General features: G+C 41.4%; 1 protein-coding gene across 1 annotated transcript in view; it reads right to left on the bottom strand.

The window, feature by feature from the left end:
* The window catches only part of LRRC56 (leucine rich repeat containing 56), an 86,888-nt gene that overhangs the window by 48,700 nt on the left and 20,199 nt on the right, over window positions 1-17,989 (bottom strand). The window contains 2 exon segments of the mRNA XM_042445202.1: window positions 5,862-5,949; window positions 17,804-17,973. Of these exon segments, the coding sequence (XP_042301136.1) occupies window positions 5,862-5,949; window positions 17,804-17,973 (258 nt within the window).

Below are 17,989 nucleotides of genomic sequence, written 5' to 3'. Positions count from 1 at the left end.
AACAGAAACAGTGCTGCAGACATTCTTTGGTCCAAAACACACTGTAGAAATAATCCAGTTTGAGACTGCTTTAACTGCCCTGGCTTAATGCTAGGGAATTCTGGGAACTATGGTTTTGTGAGACATTTAGCCTTCTCTGTCAGAAAGCTCTGGTGCCACAATAAACTGTAATTCCCAGGATTCCCTATTACTGTGCCAGGGCAGTTAAGGTGGTCTCAAACTGGATTATTTCTGCAGTGTGTTTTGGACCTTAGTCACATTCATGGCACAAATAGTGAGGCATAGCGAGCATTCAGTGTATGGACAGGAACCTTACCAAAAAGTGTAGAATCCCCTTGATTGCATTGGGGTAAAGGCAATATTTTGAATATATTGTTCAATGTACAGAATACACTGGCCTACATCTTCTGGCAAAACTCTGCCATAGACAACATAAAGCCTTGAAAAAACTACAGCATCCAGTCTTAAAATATGGCCACTTCAGAACCACAGTCAGCCTGAAGAAATTTTGTGGATACAGAAGGTATTTGAGGGAAACAAATCACTCATAAATAGGCTCCCTTTCAGCATATGTGGACTATGTATATTGGGGAGTGTTGAATGTGATACACACAGGGACAGATCTAGCCACTGATGAATAGTTGGTTTGAACTGAGAGGTAAACAACCATTCTGGCTATATATGCAAAGTAAAATAGGATGATGTGGATAAAAGTGTGATGGTGCTAAAATGTTAAGACATCATCTTCTCCCACGAAGGAAGACATTTATCTGGGTAAGCTGCCAGGTGGACCATGGAAAGCATAACTTGGTTTACAGTATAGTGAAAACATTAGTTGACCCATATTTCCCAAATGAATGAAATGCATTGGAACACATTTTTTTTCACCAGCTTAGAGCTAGCAGAAGGTCTGCTATTCAGAAACCTAACATGCACTTGTACCATTCAACTGAACAAGTGAGATATGCTTCTCCCTATTTTCTTTCTGCTGTAGGGATAAGATAATGAGCAGTGCTTCATGTGTGGGAAATTTGCATAAAAGGACCACTGTAGCAGCCAAGTTATATGTTCTGTGTGTCTACAGCCTGGCAGGCACAAAGAATGGCCCTTCACAGTGGGAATTCCTCTCACAGACTATCTGGGGGAGGCTGGGGTACAAAAATGCCTCACAACACATTATTGCTAAGTTTTCCTGAGAATATGTAAAAACAGCTCTTTTCTTTCAGGAATTATTTAGTTCTGCTTCCTACTTTTTTTTAGGTTTGCAAGAAAGATTTTCTACACTTGGAAATTATAGTGATAATATAATACCTGTAATTATAGCATTTGTAAAACACAGAAAATATACTGATTACATTATCTTCAGGAAACGGAGATAGTAACCACCCAAAACAAATGTACTGCTTCATATGGACATGTGTTTTCTGGCTCTACGTGTTTCAGTATCATAACCCACAAAATCCTGTGCTAATAGGTGTCTTTTATCCCCTGAGATACGCTGGAACTTCAGTTGTTTCAAGAAATACCACAGAGGTTACTCAAAGCCACCTCAGATCCAGGATCTGACCAACAAAGTTTATATTAAAGCAGTGGTTCTCAGTCTTTTTACCCCTGTGACCTGTTTTCCATCTCCATGCAAACAACATCCCTCCTTGAAATAGTATATGAATAAATATATTTTGTTTGTGCAATATGAATATTTTTGTTTGTCTTACAGATAACATTCTAGTGATAGTGCCCCTCTTTCACACACACAGACCTCTTGGGCTACACATGGACTCCACCTTAACACTAAGCAAGAGCTTAGTGCTTGTGCTCTCTGCCTTGTCTCTTCGCTTCTTAAACCTATCCCCACCCATACCGGAGAAACTGTTTTGCTAAAGGGCATGAACCTGCTGTGCCAAGGACAAAACCTATGGAGAAGCTGAGTGGGAAATGCATTAAAAAGGGAAGCCAAATTTTTGCTATACCTGAGGTCAGAGGAAGGCATAGCAGGAACGTGCATAGGTAGTTGTTGGGCGTTTTCAGCAGCCTCATTTTCCTCCTTCCCTCTCCACTGAGCCATACAGGCTGGCCTTCGCATACCTCAAGTCGGGAGGAGTTTGCTAAGTTTCTTTTCTTCAACAATACACTGCTCACCCCACAACTCCAACAGCACAGACTCCCTGAAAAAAACTTCCAGATCAATCACAACAGATTGAAATGAGGGGTGAAGGAGTATATCATCATAAAAAGGCAACCCAGCAAACTCCTCCTGGTTTGAGAAGTGCAGAGATGGCTGCAGGGCCTTTTCAGCAGCCTTTCCTTCCTTTTCCCACAAGCTGGGCAGGCTGGCCTCTGTGTGCCTTATGGTTGCTAAGGGGCATGGACCTACTGTCCCACTGACAGAACCTTTGCAAAAGTTAGATGGGAAATATATTTTAAAAAGGAAAGGTAATTTTTTTTTGGGGGGGGGGCTGTGTCTGGGGTTGGAGGAAGGTATAACAGGGAAAATGCTTAGCACCACTTTTGCAGGGACCAGTCAACCCTCAACAAGCACGCACATAAACACATGCATGCCATTCTTTTTTACACTGAACTGAGTATTTGTGTATTCAGCTTTTAACCTATCTTTTATCTTATTTATAAGTTGGTGGTACACCTGCCCGGAGACCTGTTTTAAACAGATTATTTCTAATTTGATAATTATATAAAACATGTCAAACTTTGGCTGATCTTTGATGTGAAGAAAATTACCTAATTGGTAGGTCATAACCTCTAGAATGTAAGGGATGATAGCAACACTGACTATGAAGGTAACTACTAGTCTTAGGTCTCAAAAGACAATCTAATTTTTGGCTCACCAGGAGGTATTCTGTACTGATAAATCTGAAAATCTGAATGGACTGGGTGCCATTGGTCCAGACAGTCACAAGACTAAGATCAAAAAGAATATACAAGGATTCACATATATCATATAAAGCACACATTTTCCTAGCTGAAAAGAGTGTCATCCATGTCTGTGCTAGGAAGAATCTGATAAAGTGGGAGTCTGGACTTGGCATATTTCTACATGGAGAGCCACAATAATTTATGTATTTTTGTATATTACTGTTTCATGTACTCAACGTTTATACTTACTGATACTAATTATAAAACTTATATATATACTGTAGTAATAAACAGTAAAAGAATATATGGTTTTATAATAACCTCTACTCCAACCCAGCCAACCCCATTGGCTGCCTGTCCAGCCTAGAATCCTTGCAAGCCCAACTTCAAGCTTTTTTACTCCCAAGTAAGTCCCAAGGGAACCCAATTGTGCTTACACTCAAATAAGCCTACTCTTACACGAGGAGTGATCTGGGAGACTGAGGAAACCAATGTTGTTCTAGATCCCTATGAACAGCGAGCCCTATTCGCATATGACTAACTGAGCTAAAGAAATTGTAGCATACGCTTTTGTAGACTTGGTCTAATTCCTCTGTGCATCTGAGAAAATAAACCAAGCTTATGTTACAACCTTTTTCAGTCAGTTAATCTCAAAGATACTACAAGATCCCGTTCCATATTGGTTATTATTATCCCCAGTTTATATAAGTCCATGTTTAAGAGACTATCAGGATGAAAAAGCAAACTACTACAGAACTAATGTGTTCTACAAAGAATGAACATAGGAATTAAATATTTTATTCTACGTATGTTTTATTTGAGAAAAGCTACATTTTAATTGTCAGGAATGTTCAAGATTATTTTGTCATAAATTTTCTTCAGCCAGAAAGAAGATAGTCTCAGACACATAATCAATTTAGTGCAACTGACAGAAGGCAAAAATTGAGTAAGTTAAAGGTACACTATTGTAAGCAAGGGGCTGTGCAGACCGGCATCTCTGGATGGCCTGGGGGTTGAGTCGGGGCGTGACGTCTACATGATGCACTGCCTGACACCGCACCTAAGCCAGTGTGACACTGCGCACTGCACCACATGGTGCATGGTGTCATGGTGCTCCTCTGGCGCCCAACCTAATTAAGGGATCACCTCCTTCCGTATAATCCACCCCGCACTGCCTGACACCGCACTTAAGCCAGTGTGACACTGCGCACTGCACCAATCACTACCACTTTATGGAATGGCCTGCCGGACAAGATCTGTCAAATTACCAACCTAGAGAGCTTCAAGAAAGCTGTCAAGACGGATCTATTCCAGCAGGCCTTCCTGGAATAGAACCCAGCCATATAATGCTCCCCCCACAGACATATATAAGAGAGGACTCTGCCCACCGTTATTTTATTATTGTATTATTGTTTTTAGATTTTATCGTTTGTAATTTTAATGGATAAAATTGTTTAATACTTTTTAAGGGGGGGAATTGTATACACTCATCCCTCCATATTTGCGGATTTGATATTTGCAGATTTGATTATTCATGGATTATTCTCTCTATTATTATTATTATTATTATTATTCATTTATATAGCACTATAGATTTGCACAGCACTGTACATAAAAACAATAAATATAAAAGAGTAAACCTGCCTATGGCGTGCAATCTAAGAAATAATAGGATAATACATATAAAATACATAGCAATATAGGAAATGGTTCAATAAAACAGGCAACAAAAGAACATCAAATAGCAAGTGACAATTATGCAATGCCTGGGAACGCTTCTCTGAACAGGATGGTCTTCAACTCCATTTTGAAGCTGGTTAAAGAAGTGATGGCCCTTGCTCACAGTGAAAGAAGGTTCCAGGAGTGAGGGGCAGCAAGTGAAAAGGGGCGAATCTCTAGGAATCTCTAGGTCTTCCAGTGCAACTCTATGGTCACCTTTAACTAAAGTTGCACTGAAAGACCTAGAGATTCCTAGAGAGAATACTCTACTAGGCATTTGTAACTCCTCCAGTGCAGTTTGATGGTCAGTGTCTGTCGGACGTCGACCACAGAGTTGCACTGGAGAACCTAGAGATTCCTAGAGAGGTGTCCTCTCAGGTAAAAACATGGCTTTTTTGTTATTTGCGGTTTTTTCCATATTCACGGAGGTCTTGTGCCCCTAAACCTAGTGAATATGGAGAGACAAGTGTATATTGTATTTTTTAAAGGTTGTATGCCAGTTTGATTGTGGTAACAAAAAGCGGGATATAAATTAAAGTTTTATTATTATTTATATTATAAAGCTGCAGAGCTAGCAGCACTGACGACCTTTCCAGTTTGGGACCACAGCTTGCAATTGCCATTGCCCTGATCTGGCAAAGATGGAGGTGGCTGCAGGCCGTCCTTCAGGGATAGTCTGCACAGCCCCTAACTAACTTGATTTGTGGATCTCACATATAGAAATCTGGTACTATTATGGATGAGTTTATCAACCATTATTTTCCAGCAATAGTTTGCTCAGTATGCATTGAAGATAATACTTCATTTGAAGATAATATCTCATTTGTCAGTGTCCACCATTCGAAAATGAAGTTTAAAAAAAACAGAAAAAGAGAACAGGAGATGGTTCATTCGGGGAGCTTTTCATATTAATACCCTTTTGATACTCCTTTGATATTAAGATCCACCCTGGCCTCGCATCAGGAGGCATGGAGATGCACTATCAACGATGCTGCAGCCTTTTTTTGAAAGCTCATGCCAAGCAAGTCTCAAAGAGAAACGACAACGCAGAAAGAACCACAACCCGGAAACATCACTCAAGGAGACTTTCTGCTGTGCTTTCTGAAACCGGACGTGTTTATCTCGGATTGGTCTTTTTAGTCATCAACGCGCTTGTAGTAAGCGCGGGATGAGTCCTTCCTGAATCTTCATTCGTGGAGAAAAGCCAGAGATATTAAGAAGCTTTTAATTGCTGCTAAGAAAAGGCTAGTAAAAATCAAGTGTTTTCTCACCAAAGTTTCCCAGGCTGTTCTCTCTCGTGTCTATACGCATCTCCAGGGCCCTCACTTGTTGCAGATCATCTAACCCTGTCAGGATTTTCTGCAACAATAAGAAAAAGTTAATTATGACACTTAGCATTCTTGATCACAGTATTCCATGAAGATGCTTGAATTCACTGAATAATTCAGCCCTATGAAGAAGGCTCCCAGGAGGCCCAATACTTGATTTCTAGTTAAAGAGTAAAGTTAAAGTTTCTAGTTAAAGGGTAAAGGGTACAACTGTCAATGTTGTTCAGTACTACAGCAACACATAAAATATGCTTGTAACATGGGACATGAAGGCAGCTTCACTATAGCTATGCTGGATAAAGGTTAGCTTTCAATGTCTGCTCAGCTAGAGATGCAGAAGAATGGGGATTAGGGACATGTGGCCCTACAGCTATTGCTGAACTACAGTTCACTCCATCTCAAACCACTGACCATGGTAACTAGGCTTGATGAAGTTGTATTCTAATAGCATTTGGAAGATCACACTTTCCCTAGTCCTACATTATAAATTACTGAACATCTTTAGACAGATAATATGCAAAAATAGGAGTGAAAGCATCTCATCCGCAGCAATCAGAGAAACACTCCCAAGGTTATTTTTCATTTTATAGATACTTTCGAGTTGTAGTACAATCCCATAATAATGAGGCGTCAAGGCTCTACAGGAATCGTGCAGCATGGCACTTTGTGTATTCCATTCTAGAATGCAACCAAAGCTTTAGAAGTCAACACAATCACTTGTATGAGAATTATGCTCTATAAGCCAGTGCAAGCATATGTAGCAGAATGTTACTTAGACACAGAACTATCAAGAGTTGTTAAACAAAAACATTTAGTTCTAGAAATTAACACTCTAGAAAATGACAGAGAAGAAGGAATTATCATATGCATGCAGAGGGTGGCAAATTTTTGGAGCTCAGGAATTAAAAATACAAATCTGTAGTTGGTGGGAGTGAACCAAATATAATTTTTATGGTGATAAGTAAATCTTGGATAACTTTATAAAGGCCATACAATATATGGATTCATAAGAATAGAAGTATTTTAAACTTTTTGGCCCCATACAGACAGGCCAAAATAAAGCTGCTTCGTGTCACTTTGGAGGTATGCCGTTTAAATGATGCATGAGTCCTAAGAGACCAGAAGCCACACCAAAGCCACGCTCCAGTTCTAAGGACTGGAGCGCAGCTTTGGTACAGCTTCCAGATTCTTAGGACGCATGCATCATTTAAACAGCATACCTCCAAAGTGACCTGAAGCAGCTTTATTTTGGCCTGTCTATATGAGGCCATAGAGATGCACTTTATAGACTGTGAACTAAAACCCTATGCAGGCTTATAGTAAAACAGTTATCTAAAGTACCACAACCTGTTATGTCTTTTTGGCACACTAATGGCATGAATCACATCCTTGAAAATGGCCGATTTAAAACATTTGTTCTGTGATAAGAGACATCAAAGATACAGAAATATTAGAAGAATCTGTCTTTCCCTAAGAATCTGTTAAAAACATACAGATCTTCAGGAACTGTAAAGTTCTACCTAGCCCTCAAAAGTTAAAAGTACCATTCCAATAACTGGAAAGTGCTCGAGTATTCTGTTTTTTGTTATCACTTGCTATGCCATGCTGCAGAGTATATATTGTTTTTGCAAAGAGATGGTGTGATGGAGTGCAAAAAGCTGCTCCTCCATGTGGGATTCCTTCATCCTAATGAGATTACCAGTTGTTCAAATGTGAATTAATCCAAATAGGCAGAAGGGATTATTATAAATTTCATTCTGTATGAAAGACCATGTTCTCAGTGATATGGATTTTCCAGAAAAAGAATTGGAGACTTAAAAAAAAAGTGGGATGACTTCTAGAACCTTTTTCAGCATATTAAATAATGTTATCTGATTTAGCATGTTTGGGTTAAATATTACATACAAGTACATTCAAAGCTTTATATCAGGGGTAGGCAACCTTTTTGAGCCGGGGGCCAGGTTGCTGTCCCTCAGACAACTCGGGGGCTGCATGCCGGGAGCGGAGCTGCACACCGGGGCGGAGCTTCCACCGAAGCCCCGCAGGGAGGAGGAGGCATGTGCATGCCCTCTCCTCCTTGGTCCCTTTCTGGCCAAACACCCCCAACCTGCATTCCAAAACACACACAACAGCACATTTGTGCATTTCACATGGCTTTACTTAATGTGGCCTCTTGCATATTTCAGAAGCTTATTCCATAAGCAAACCCCTTGGGTTTAACACTTAGCACTTAGCATGGTTTAACATGGCTATGCATATTGAACATGTCAAGGTGGTTTCACCGTTCTTGCACCAAGTGTACTTCTCAGTAGTGTGTACTTGGTCAAGGGACTTTGGTTTTCACTGTGCATGAGTTTGTAAAAATCACAGCAATTTACATTGGCCATGCCTCAGAGGCTTGCTGATATCAATATCACCATTAAAGAACCAAAAACACACAGAAAAGGCACTTTGGAAAGTCACACTCTCTTGGCTTCAGAAACAGTGTGTGCATGTCTCTGAAGCTGACTCATATCATCATCATCATCATCATCATCATCACACTATCATTGTCAAAGCACTTGTTAGCATTAAAAGCAACCAAAACACACTTGGAAGGTGACACTCTCTCGGTTCTGAAACTGCTTGCATGCCTCTGAAGCTGACATATCATCATCATCACACTATCATTGTCAAAGCAGGGAGACATGTTAGCATTAAAACACCCAAAACACACTTTGGAGGGACTCTCTCTCGCGCTTCTGAAACAGTGCTTGCATGCCTCTGAAGCTGAGTCATATCATCATCATCACACTATCATTGTCAAAGCAAGGGAGACTTGTTAGCATTAAAAGCACCCAAAACACACTTTGGAAGGTGACACTCTCTCGGCTTCTGAAACAGTGCTTGCATGCCTCTGAAGCTGAGTCATATCATCATCATCATCATCATCATTGTCAAAGCAAGGGAGACTTGTTAGCATTAAAAGCACACAAAATAAAATTTTAAAAAACCTTGAGGCCTCTGGTCACTCACCACCTCCTCCTCCTGCTCCTCCTGCTGCCCCCTCCTCCTCTTCCTCCCTCCTCTTCCACCTCCTGCTGTCCCCACCTCCTTTTCTTCCTCTTCCTCCTTCTGCTGCCCCCACCTCCTCTTCCTCCTTCTGCTGCCACCTCCTCCTCTTCCTCCCTCCTCTTCCTCCTTCTGCTGCCCCCACCTCCTTTTCTTCCTCTTCCTCCTTCTGCTGCCCCCTCCTCCTCTTCCTCCCTCCTCTTCATCCTTCTGCTACCCCCACCTCCTTTTCTTCCTCTTCCTCCTTCTGCTGCTCCCACCTCCTCTTCCTCTTCTTCCTCCTTCTGCTGCCCCCACCTCCTCTTCTTCCTCTTCCTCCTCCTGCTGCCCCCACCTCCTCTTCCTCCTCTTCCTTCTTCTCTTCCCCCTCCTCCTCTTCCTCCTCCTCCTCCCCCCTCCTCCATGTGCCGCACGCCCTGGGGGTGGGGTGGAGGAGGCAGAGGAGAAGGAGGTGGGTAGCGAGGGGAGGCAGGGAGGGCAGCGTGGGGCCCCGCGGGGAGGCAGGGAGGGCAGCGCGGGGCTTCCCCCTTTGCCTCTTCTTCCTTCTCCTCCTCTTCCTGCGTGGCCTGGGGGCAGGGTGGAGGAGGCAGAGGAGAAAGAGGTGGGCGGCGCTGGGAGGCAAGGTGGGCGGCGCGGGGCTTCCCCCTTTGCCTCCTCTGCCCCAGGCCATGTGGCCCTCCTCTTCCTCCCCTGCATGATGGAGGAGGAGGAGGGCCGTGCGGCCTGGGGAGGAGGAGGTGGTGGCGGCAGGACCGGGCTGGGACCAGTACTGCCGCCTCCGCGGACCGCATCAGGCCCGCGGGCTGGGGGTTGCCGACCCCTGCTTTATATGAACATTATTTTACTTGAATATCTGTAATAATGTAAAAAGAATAGCACATACTCTTTACATTATACTCTTTATACTCATTGTACTCTACACATTCTTTACTCATTTGTTATATTTAACAAAAAAGACTACAGCTGAAAGAACAAAACTTATTAAGACACATATCTAAAGAGAGTTGTACCTGATATCTTATGTGAACAGCTTAACTTCTTTTTGCTGAAAAATAACTGTAGTACTTGCAGATTCACTTTGTTAAAAACAAGTCTGTTTTCGGTCTTTTGTCCTGTAATGCAGCAGCTGCTTTACCAATTAATTTACAGAATTTTGAAGTACGCTTGGAGCTGAACTATCTTGCATGTGTCAGGGCGGAAGTAAATGTGTTTGTAATTCCATGATTCTCTTTGGGGATTTAAAACCCAAAGAAAACATGCCACTTCTGAGGTTGGACTATGAGTCTGGAAACCAGGGTTCAATTCCTCATTTGAGCATAAAAACGCACTAGGTAGCCTTGGACAAGTCATATTCTCTCAGGCTCAGGAAAAACTTGTCACGAAAACCCTGTGATAGGTTCGCCTTGGGATCACCATAAACCAAAGTGACTTGGAGGCACACAACAACATCAACAACAACAATAAAAGTACTCAAAGGAATAGAAAATCTCTTGCTTCTTAATTAATCACAAGGACAAGCAGCCAAGACAGAATGTGATAAGTTGCCTGTGCAATATATCACATCCATCCTTTGGTGAAATAGATCGGTCAACTAGTTGTACTGAATCAGATTTTTCTCAATTTGAAATGGAACTGCCGCATTACAGGACAAAAGACTGAAGACAGACTTGTTTTTAACAGGCACAAAAGTAATCTGAAAGTACGTCCCCTTCCTGTAGTGTATATACATTTCTTCTGCCCTGATTCCAGCTCTAGGCATACAGATGTTTTTTAAAAAACATTGCAGAAACCAAAAGATGTGTAAATGTGCAAGCCATCAGCAGTAATCCTTTCAATTCACCTATGATGTTTAATTGTTTTTCTCCACTTGTACATTCCAGCACAAGATAGAGAGAGATGCAACAGAAGAAGCCTGTCCAACAGATAAAGCATTCAAATACTCTTTTGGAAACTCCATATTATTATACACATTGCAGTTCTTAATTCTGAAGCTTCCAAAAGCAGAGATCATGGTTGCATAGTGAACAGACCAAAAGAAGCTGATAGAAAGCACTCCCATCTAGCAACTCTTTCAGATTTAATAAATAAATAATAAATTGTTCATTTATTAACCGCTTTTCCAACGATCAAAGCGGTGTACAGAAATTGTTAAAAACAGACAATAAGAACAGTAAAAACCACATCTTAAAAGTAGATAATTAAAATAGATTAATAGATTTCTCCATGCAGTTTCTTTCTCTCTTGAGCCAAGCAGAAAGAGTCTTGGGTGATTGACTGATATTGCTGTTTGTTTAAGAGTCCCTCACTGTCTGGGGAGTAAAGTCTGAAACAAAAGCTATACGCTGAAACAAAAAGCCTCAATGAGAATCCCTCTTGCCGCACATACACATACACATACACATACACACACTGAAGGAGTCTCCAAGTTTTACCCTCGACCTATCCACAGGTCATGGCAAAATCCATAATTTTGAACCTAAAACCTGCCCGTGACTTATTCATGAGTTCAGCTTATAGTTGAGTATATAAGGCATGTTCTGATCAGTGGAAACCGTAGTAGTCACCAACATTTACCTTTGTTTTTCCCCTGCAAACCTTTACTTTTAAAGTAAAGGTATTTCTAGTCAAACCACACCTTTTAAAACCGGAAATTGATGTCAGCTACTACTAAATACACCCCGTGGAACTTCTGACAACAGGATTTCATTAGAATAATTGCAATCCATCTCAGGATTAAAATAGCAGGATTCCAGCCCTTCTCACACTGATACTGATCCCACTGATTATGACTATGATAACTGGGGATTATAGATGTTACAGTCTAACACATCTGAATGACATCTACTCAGGGAGTACTCCAGTACACCATGGAAAGTCAGTAGCAAGCTTTACGGCTGTCCACTACAGGAAGGATCAGCAAACTCAATAGAAAAGTATACCGAGTATATCAGTCTGAAAATACACACGTGATCACAGAAGTGAGCAGGAATGACATTTTATGTACTTAAAGAAAAGAAAAGTCAGGCAGACACCCTCTCAAAATATTTCTCTTACTGAAATGCTAACAGGAGAGAAAAACTGCTCCCTGATATATGTGTGTGTGTGTGTGTATAAGAAACATGGTGTAATACAATAGTGGTGAGGAAAAAATGACTTCCTGCTACTCAACCATTAAGGAGATCCAAATACTAGAAAGACACAATGAAAATTTGTTTGTAATCATTTGTTTGAATAGCATTACTATTTATAATCTTGAAAAAGCCAAAAGAAATTAACAATATGAAAGCAGCTGCTTCAACATGAGCAGTGAAAGATCAGATAATAGATACCTCAGACCTGGTACTAAATGATGTTACAAATATAATTAGTGTTTCCTTGTCAATGCTGCATTTTAAAAAAGGAGGAAGTGTTTGCTCAGACTATACCCACTCAGAAAGACTTTCCATGCCAAATGAAAGTCTATATTTGGCCAAAAAAAATTAACTGTCAGAGGTAACCTTGAAGAATTAAACTAGATAAACTGAACCCTCAACCAAACACTAATCTGACTTGGCTGAACTGTTTCACAAGGCAAAAGAGGATCAAAGGTTTGAAATACTCCCTATTTTTACTAATTTTGTATGTCAAAATAATGAGTTGTTTTCAGGATTTTTTTAAACACAGAAGAACATTACAATGTTTTAACTTCCATGGTGGGAGTCTACTACAGACCCCCAAGTCAGACGGAGGAATTGGATGATGCCTTTCTAACAGATGACCACAACACTCAGAAAGGAGAGATGTAGTATGATGGGTGACTTCAACTACCCTGATATTTGTTGGAAGTCAAACTCAGCCAGATCCTAGGGCTAGTAAATTCCTCACTTGCTTGGAGACAATTTCAGGGTCCAAAAGGTGGAAGAGGCACAAGGGGATCAGCTATTTTGGATCTGATCCTAACCAACAAGGATGACTTGGTTAATGAAGTGAAAGTGGTGGATCCTTAGGTGGAAGTGACCATGTTCTCCTGAAGTTTGTTATACGTGGAAAGGAGAAGCCAGGCATAGTCAGACACGCATTCTAGACTTCACGAGAGCGGATTTCAGTAAACTTAGAGAAATACTGGGGGTGATCCCATGGTCAGGAATATAAAAGAGAAGGGAGTTCAAGATGGATGGGAGTTCTCAAAAGGAGTACGGAAGGCACAAATTAAAAACAGTTCCATTGAGAAAGAAAAATGGGAGGTGTGCAAGAACCCAGGATGGATGACAAAGGAACTTTCACTCAGCTAAATTTTAAACGGAATATGTAAGAAATGGAAAAATGGGGAAATCACCAAGGAGGATTCAAACAAATAGCTAGCATGTGTAGAGATAAGGTCAAAAAGCAAAGAACAGAATGAACTCAGCTTGCTAGAGGTTAAGAACAACAAAAGGGCTTTTTGGATATGTCCGCAGCAAAAGGAAGAAGAAGGAAACGGTAGGGCCATGCGTGAGAAGATGGCAAAATGCACAGAAGACAGAGAAAGGCAGAATTACTCACACTTTCTTTGCCTCAGTCTTCTCAGAAAAGGCAAAGGGAGCTCAACCTGAGGATAATGGAGCAGAGGACAGAATAGGGGAATTTCAGCAGCAAAATAAGTAAAGAGATAGTACAGGAATACCTGTTTACCTAAATGAATTAAGTCTCCAGGACCAGATGAGCTAAATCCAAGGGATTAAAATAACTGGCAAATGTAATAGCGGAGCCATTGGGCAATAATCTTTGAAAACTCCTGGAGAGCAGGAAGAAGTCCCAGCAGACTGGAGGAGGGCAAATGTTGTCCCCATCTTCAAAAAGGGGAAGAAAGAGGAACCAAACAATTATTGGCCAGTTAGTCTGACATCAGTATTAGGAAAGATTCTGGAGCAGATAATTAAACAGAGAATCTGTGAACATCTAGAAGGCAATGCCATAATCACAAAAAGTCAACATGGGTTTCAGAGAAACAAGTCATGCCAGACAAAACTAATCTCTTTCTTTGATAAAATTACCAGCTTGGTAGATGAAGGGAATGCTGTGGATATAGTATATCTTGATTTCAGTAAGGCCTTTGACAAAGTTCCCCATGACATTCTTGCAAACAAGCTTGTAAAATGTGGACTAGACAAGGCAACTGTTAAGTGGATTTGTAACTGGTTGACCGGACAAACCCAAAGGGTGCTCAACAATGGCACCTTTTCATCCTGGAGAGAAGTGACCAGTGGAGTCCCACAGGGCTCTGTCCTGGGGCCAGTACTGTTCAACATCTTTATCAATGACTCCAGAGGACAGGATCAAAATTCAAAATGACCTGAATAGACTAGAAAGCTGGGCCACAGCTAACAGAATGAACTTCAACAGGGAGAAATGTAAGGTACTGCACTTAGGGCAAAAAAATGAAAAGCACAGATATAGGATGGGGGACACCTGGCTTAAGGAGACAACATGTGAAAGGGATCTAGGAGTCCAAGTAGACCACAAGTTGAACATGAGTCAACAGTGCGATGCGGCAGCTAACAAGGCCAATGCGATTTTAGGCTTCATCAATAGAAGTATAGTGTCTAGATCAAGGGAAGTAATAGTGCCACTATATTCTGCTCTGGTCAGGCCCCATCTGGAATACTGTGTCCAGTTCTGGGCGCCACAATTCAAAAAGGACACTGAGAAACTGGAGCGTGTCCAAAGGAGGGCGACTAAAATGGTGAAAGGTCTGGAAACCATGCCCTATGAGGAACGCCTTTGGGAGCTGAGTATGTTTAGCCTGGAGAAAAGAAGGTTAAGAGGTGATATGATAGCCCTGTTTAAATATCTGAAGGGATGCCATATTGAGGAGGGAGCAAGCTTGTTTTCTGCTGCTCCAGAGACTAGGACCCAGAGCAATGGATGCAAGCTGCAGGAAAAGAGATTCCACCTCAACATTAGGAGGAATTTCTTGACAGTAAGGACTGTTCGACAGTGGAACACACTTCCTAGGAGTGTAGTGGAGTCTCCTTCCTTGGAGGTCTTCAAACGGAGGCTGGATGGCCACCTGTTGGGGATGCTTTGATCTGGATTTCCTGCATGGCAGGGGGTTGGACTGGATGGCCCTTGCGGTCTCTTCCAACTCTATGATTCTATGATTCTATGATTCTATGATCTTCACACTGAAGTGGTACAGCCCTGTAGGAGACAAAATCCGACATGGCTTCTGCTAATTTGCTTCTATCAAAGTTGTCAGCCATCTTTAACTTGTCTTTTTAGTAATCTGCTTCATGTCTAGTGACAGATATTTCCTTACGGAAAATCCTTTTACCCTAAAACTAAATTTCATGTAAAATCAAAGCAAAGGAGTTCTTTCCCCTCTAATTGTTTTAAAAGTAAAAGATACACACACAAGCATATAGATGGAAATCACAGAAGCAGCCTTGCTGAAAATCTTAAAATACAAAGTGTACTGCTACAGTGCTTGTTGTTGTTGTTGTTGTCAGAGAGGGTTTGCCATTGCCATCCTCTGAGGCTGAGAATGTGACTGGCCCAAGGTTACTCAGTGGGTTTTTATGCTCAAACAAAGATTTGAACTCTGGTCTCCAGATCATAGTCCAACGATCATACCACTACACCACGCTGGCCCTCACTACAGTGTTAGAATTCAAATATAAAGTCCTGTTAGTCTGTTGAATCAGTATGTAGAGAAAATTGGAAGCACCTTTATGAATAACTGAAAGAAGCTAGCAGCATGAGCTTTCATAGACGTGTCTACTTCCTCAGATGCCTATTCGCAGCTCTTCACCTTCCATCAAATACAGCTTATTGTCTCGCTATCTGTCTGCAAGTATCAGCCTACCTCAAGCTTTCCTCTGCCCTTAATTAGTAAGCAAGTAAATAATGCATGCTGCAGCATAAAACTGAAACAATCACTAGGGAACCAGCCTCATTCTCTTCCAAGAGGAAACACTGCTGATATTTTATGACTACAAGATATTACACAAATATTAATCCAATATTTTCAACACTTTTTAATGAACATAAAAGCAAATAGTCAGTTGGACCCAACAAATGTTTCCCAAGGACAGATGTTCTTCAGACACCCAAAGATTTTGGAACAATAGTTGAATGAGGAGGAGGAGGCAATTTTTGTCAGCTATTTCCTTCCTCTGCTATCTTTTTTTTGTTTTGTTATTGTTGTTCCCTCCAATCTACTCTGGGAAGTTTGGAGACACCCCTCATCAAACAGTCAGAGAGATAGCAGTGAGGGCTACAGTGGGATGAGAAAACTGCAAAGACAGTGCCAACCTCCCTTTCCAATGAAAGGAATGTTATAGGCACAGTTCTGCTCAGTGAATGCTCCCTATGCCAGAAATGAAGCTGGTTTTACCTCAGCATTGACATTACTCTCCTTTGCCCAAGGGAAAGTGGATGAGGAAAGTGCTTCAGCTCAGTGCTAAGTACCAAGAGCCATCATGACATGTCTACTTAAATTATATCAGGTAACCAATAGCAATTCTTTAAAAGAGTGCTTGAGAGCCTAGGAAAATGACTGACATTGAAGCCTGATAATTCAGAGTTAGATTAATTTCTACAACCCGTAAACCAAAACAGCTCTCTCACACGTGCACTTTCTTCAAAATATGTTAAGTATATTCACAGTGTTTACATATATGCAATTTCAACTCTTCTGATAATAAAGGGAAGATGCCAGCCACAGATGCTGGTGAAACATCAGGAATAAACTCTTCTAGAACATGGCCACATAGACACGGGACAGATGGGCACGATAGGGCACCCTTGTCATGTGCGAGGGGCAACGCTTCGAGACGCCGCTCACCCCTCACACGTGATGAGGGTGTCAAAATGGTGGTTCCCTGTACAGATGGGCGCCGCCATTGACACGACTGATACTTAGCATCCGCACGGCGTGATGCCATAATGACATCGCAAGTGCGCCATTGGCGAACTGTGGCATCATTATGGCACCACAAAAAGAACCCACTTTTTGTGGGCTCTTTTTGCTGCATGAGGAAACCATGCGGTTTGTCTGCTGCAGCTTCCTCGCGCAGCAAAACAATGCACCGGCAGACCGCCCTTTTTGGGTGGTCTTTACCAGGCCATAGTCTGAAAACCCCACAAAAATCTATGGATGCTGGCCATTAAAGCCTTCGACTTCACATTGGAAATCAGTATGTTGTACAATAGGAATCATTTGTTAACTCTCTAGGTTGTAACTAATGCTTATGCTCACCAAACCTGTGTATGGAAGAGGGGGGAAATAGTCAAGGGAGCCCAGAACATCCTTTGAAAGCCCATCTGACTTTCTTTTACATGTTTATTTACATTGGAATCATGCAGTCTCATTTTTGTAACCTTTGGATGTCTCCTGGAACAAAAAATGAGCCAAACAAAATGATTTGGTATTCCTCTACAGAAATATCAAGTTTTGTCTACAGTGAAGTGTTTGGGGTGTTTCTGCAAGAAACTGACTTTTTATTTTTTAAAAGTGCCAAATTGCATTTTGGAAGAGGACACAAACTGTGAAGGGTTTCCAGCAATAAATTTGACACCCAGAACAGTATACATTGTTCATCTCTAATTTTCATTCTTTGTTGTTGCTGTTATGTGCCTTCAAGTCAATTCTGAGTTATGGAGACCCTATCCTAAGGTTTTTTTGGCAAAATTTATTCAGAAGAGGTTTGCCATTACATTCTTCTAAGGCTGAAAGAGTGTGAATTGTCCAATGGGCTTCCACTGTTGAGCAGGGGTTCAAACTGTAGTCTCCTAGAGTCCTAGTCCAATATTCACAATTCCACTTTCCCACACTGGGCTTTCATGACAGATTCACTAAAAAGGTATTTACTCACCAGCTTATCAGGAGAAAGATATTCATCCACAAGTTGTTCCTCCTCCTCTTCTTTAATGGATGGGCTTGGATTCAGGTGACCTTGCCAACCCAATTCTGTGACACGAACTGTTCCTGAACCTGGCCTAAAGACTCTTTTTAACTTCCAGTCTAGCTCCATCTCAGAGTTCCCTAAATATTACAAATA

This window comes from Sceloporus undulatus, chromosome 1, assembly GCF_019175285.1.
Source record: "Sceloporus undulatus isolate JIND9_A2432 ecotype Alabama chromosome 1, SceUnd_v1.1, whole genome shotgun sequence".
Lineage (NCBI taxonomy): Eukaryota > Metazoa > Chordata > Lepidosauria > Squamata > Phrynosomatidae > Sceloporus > Sceloporus undulatus.
Note: the sequence above shows the minus strand (reverse complement) of the source record. Positions and strands in the feature narration are given on the sequence as shown.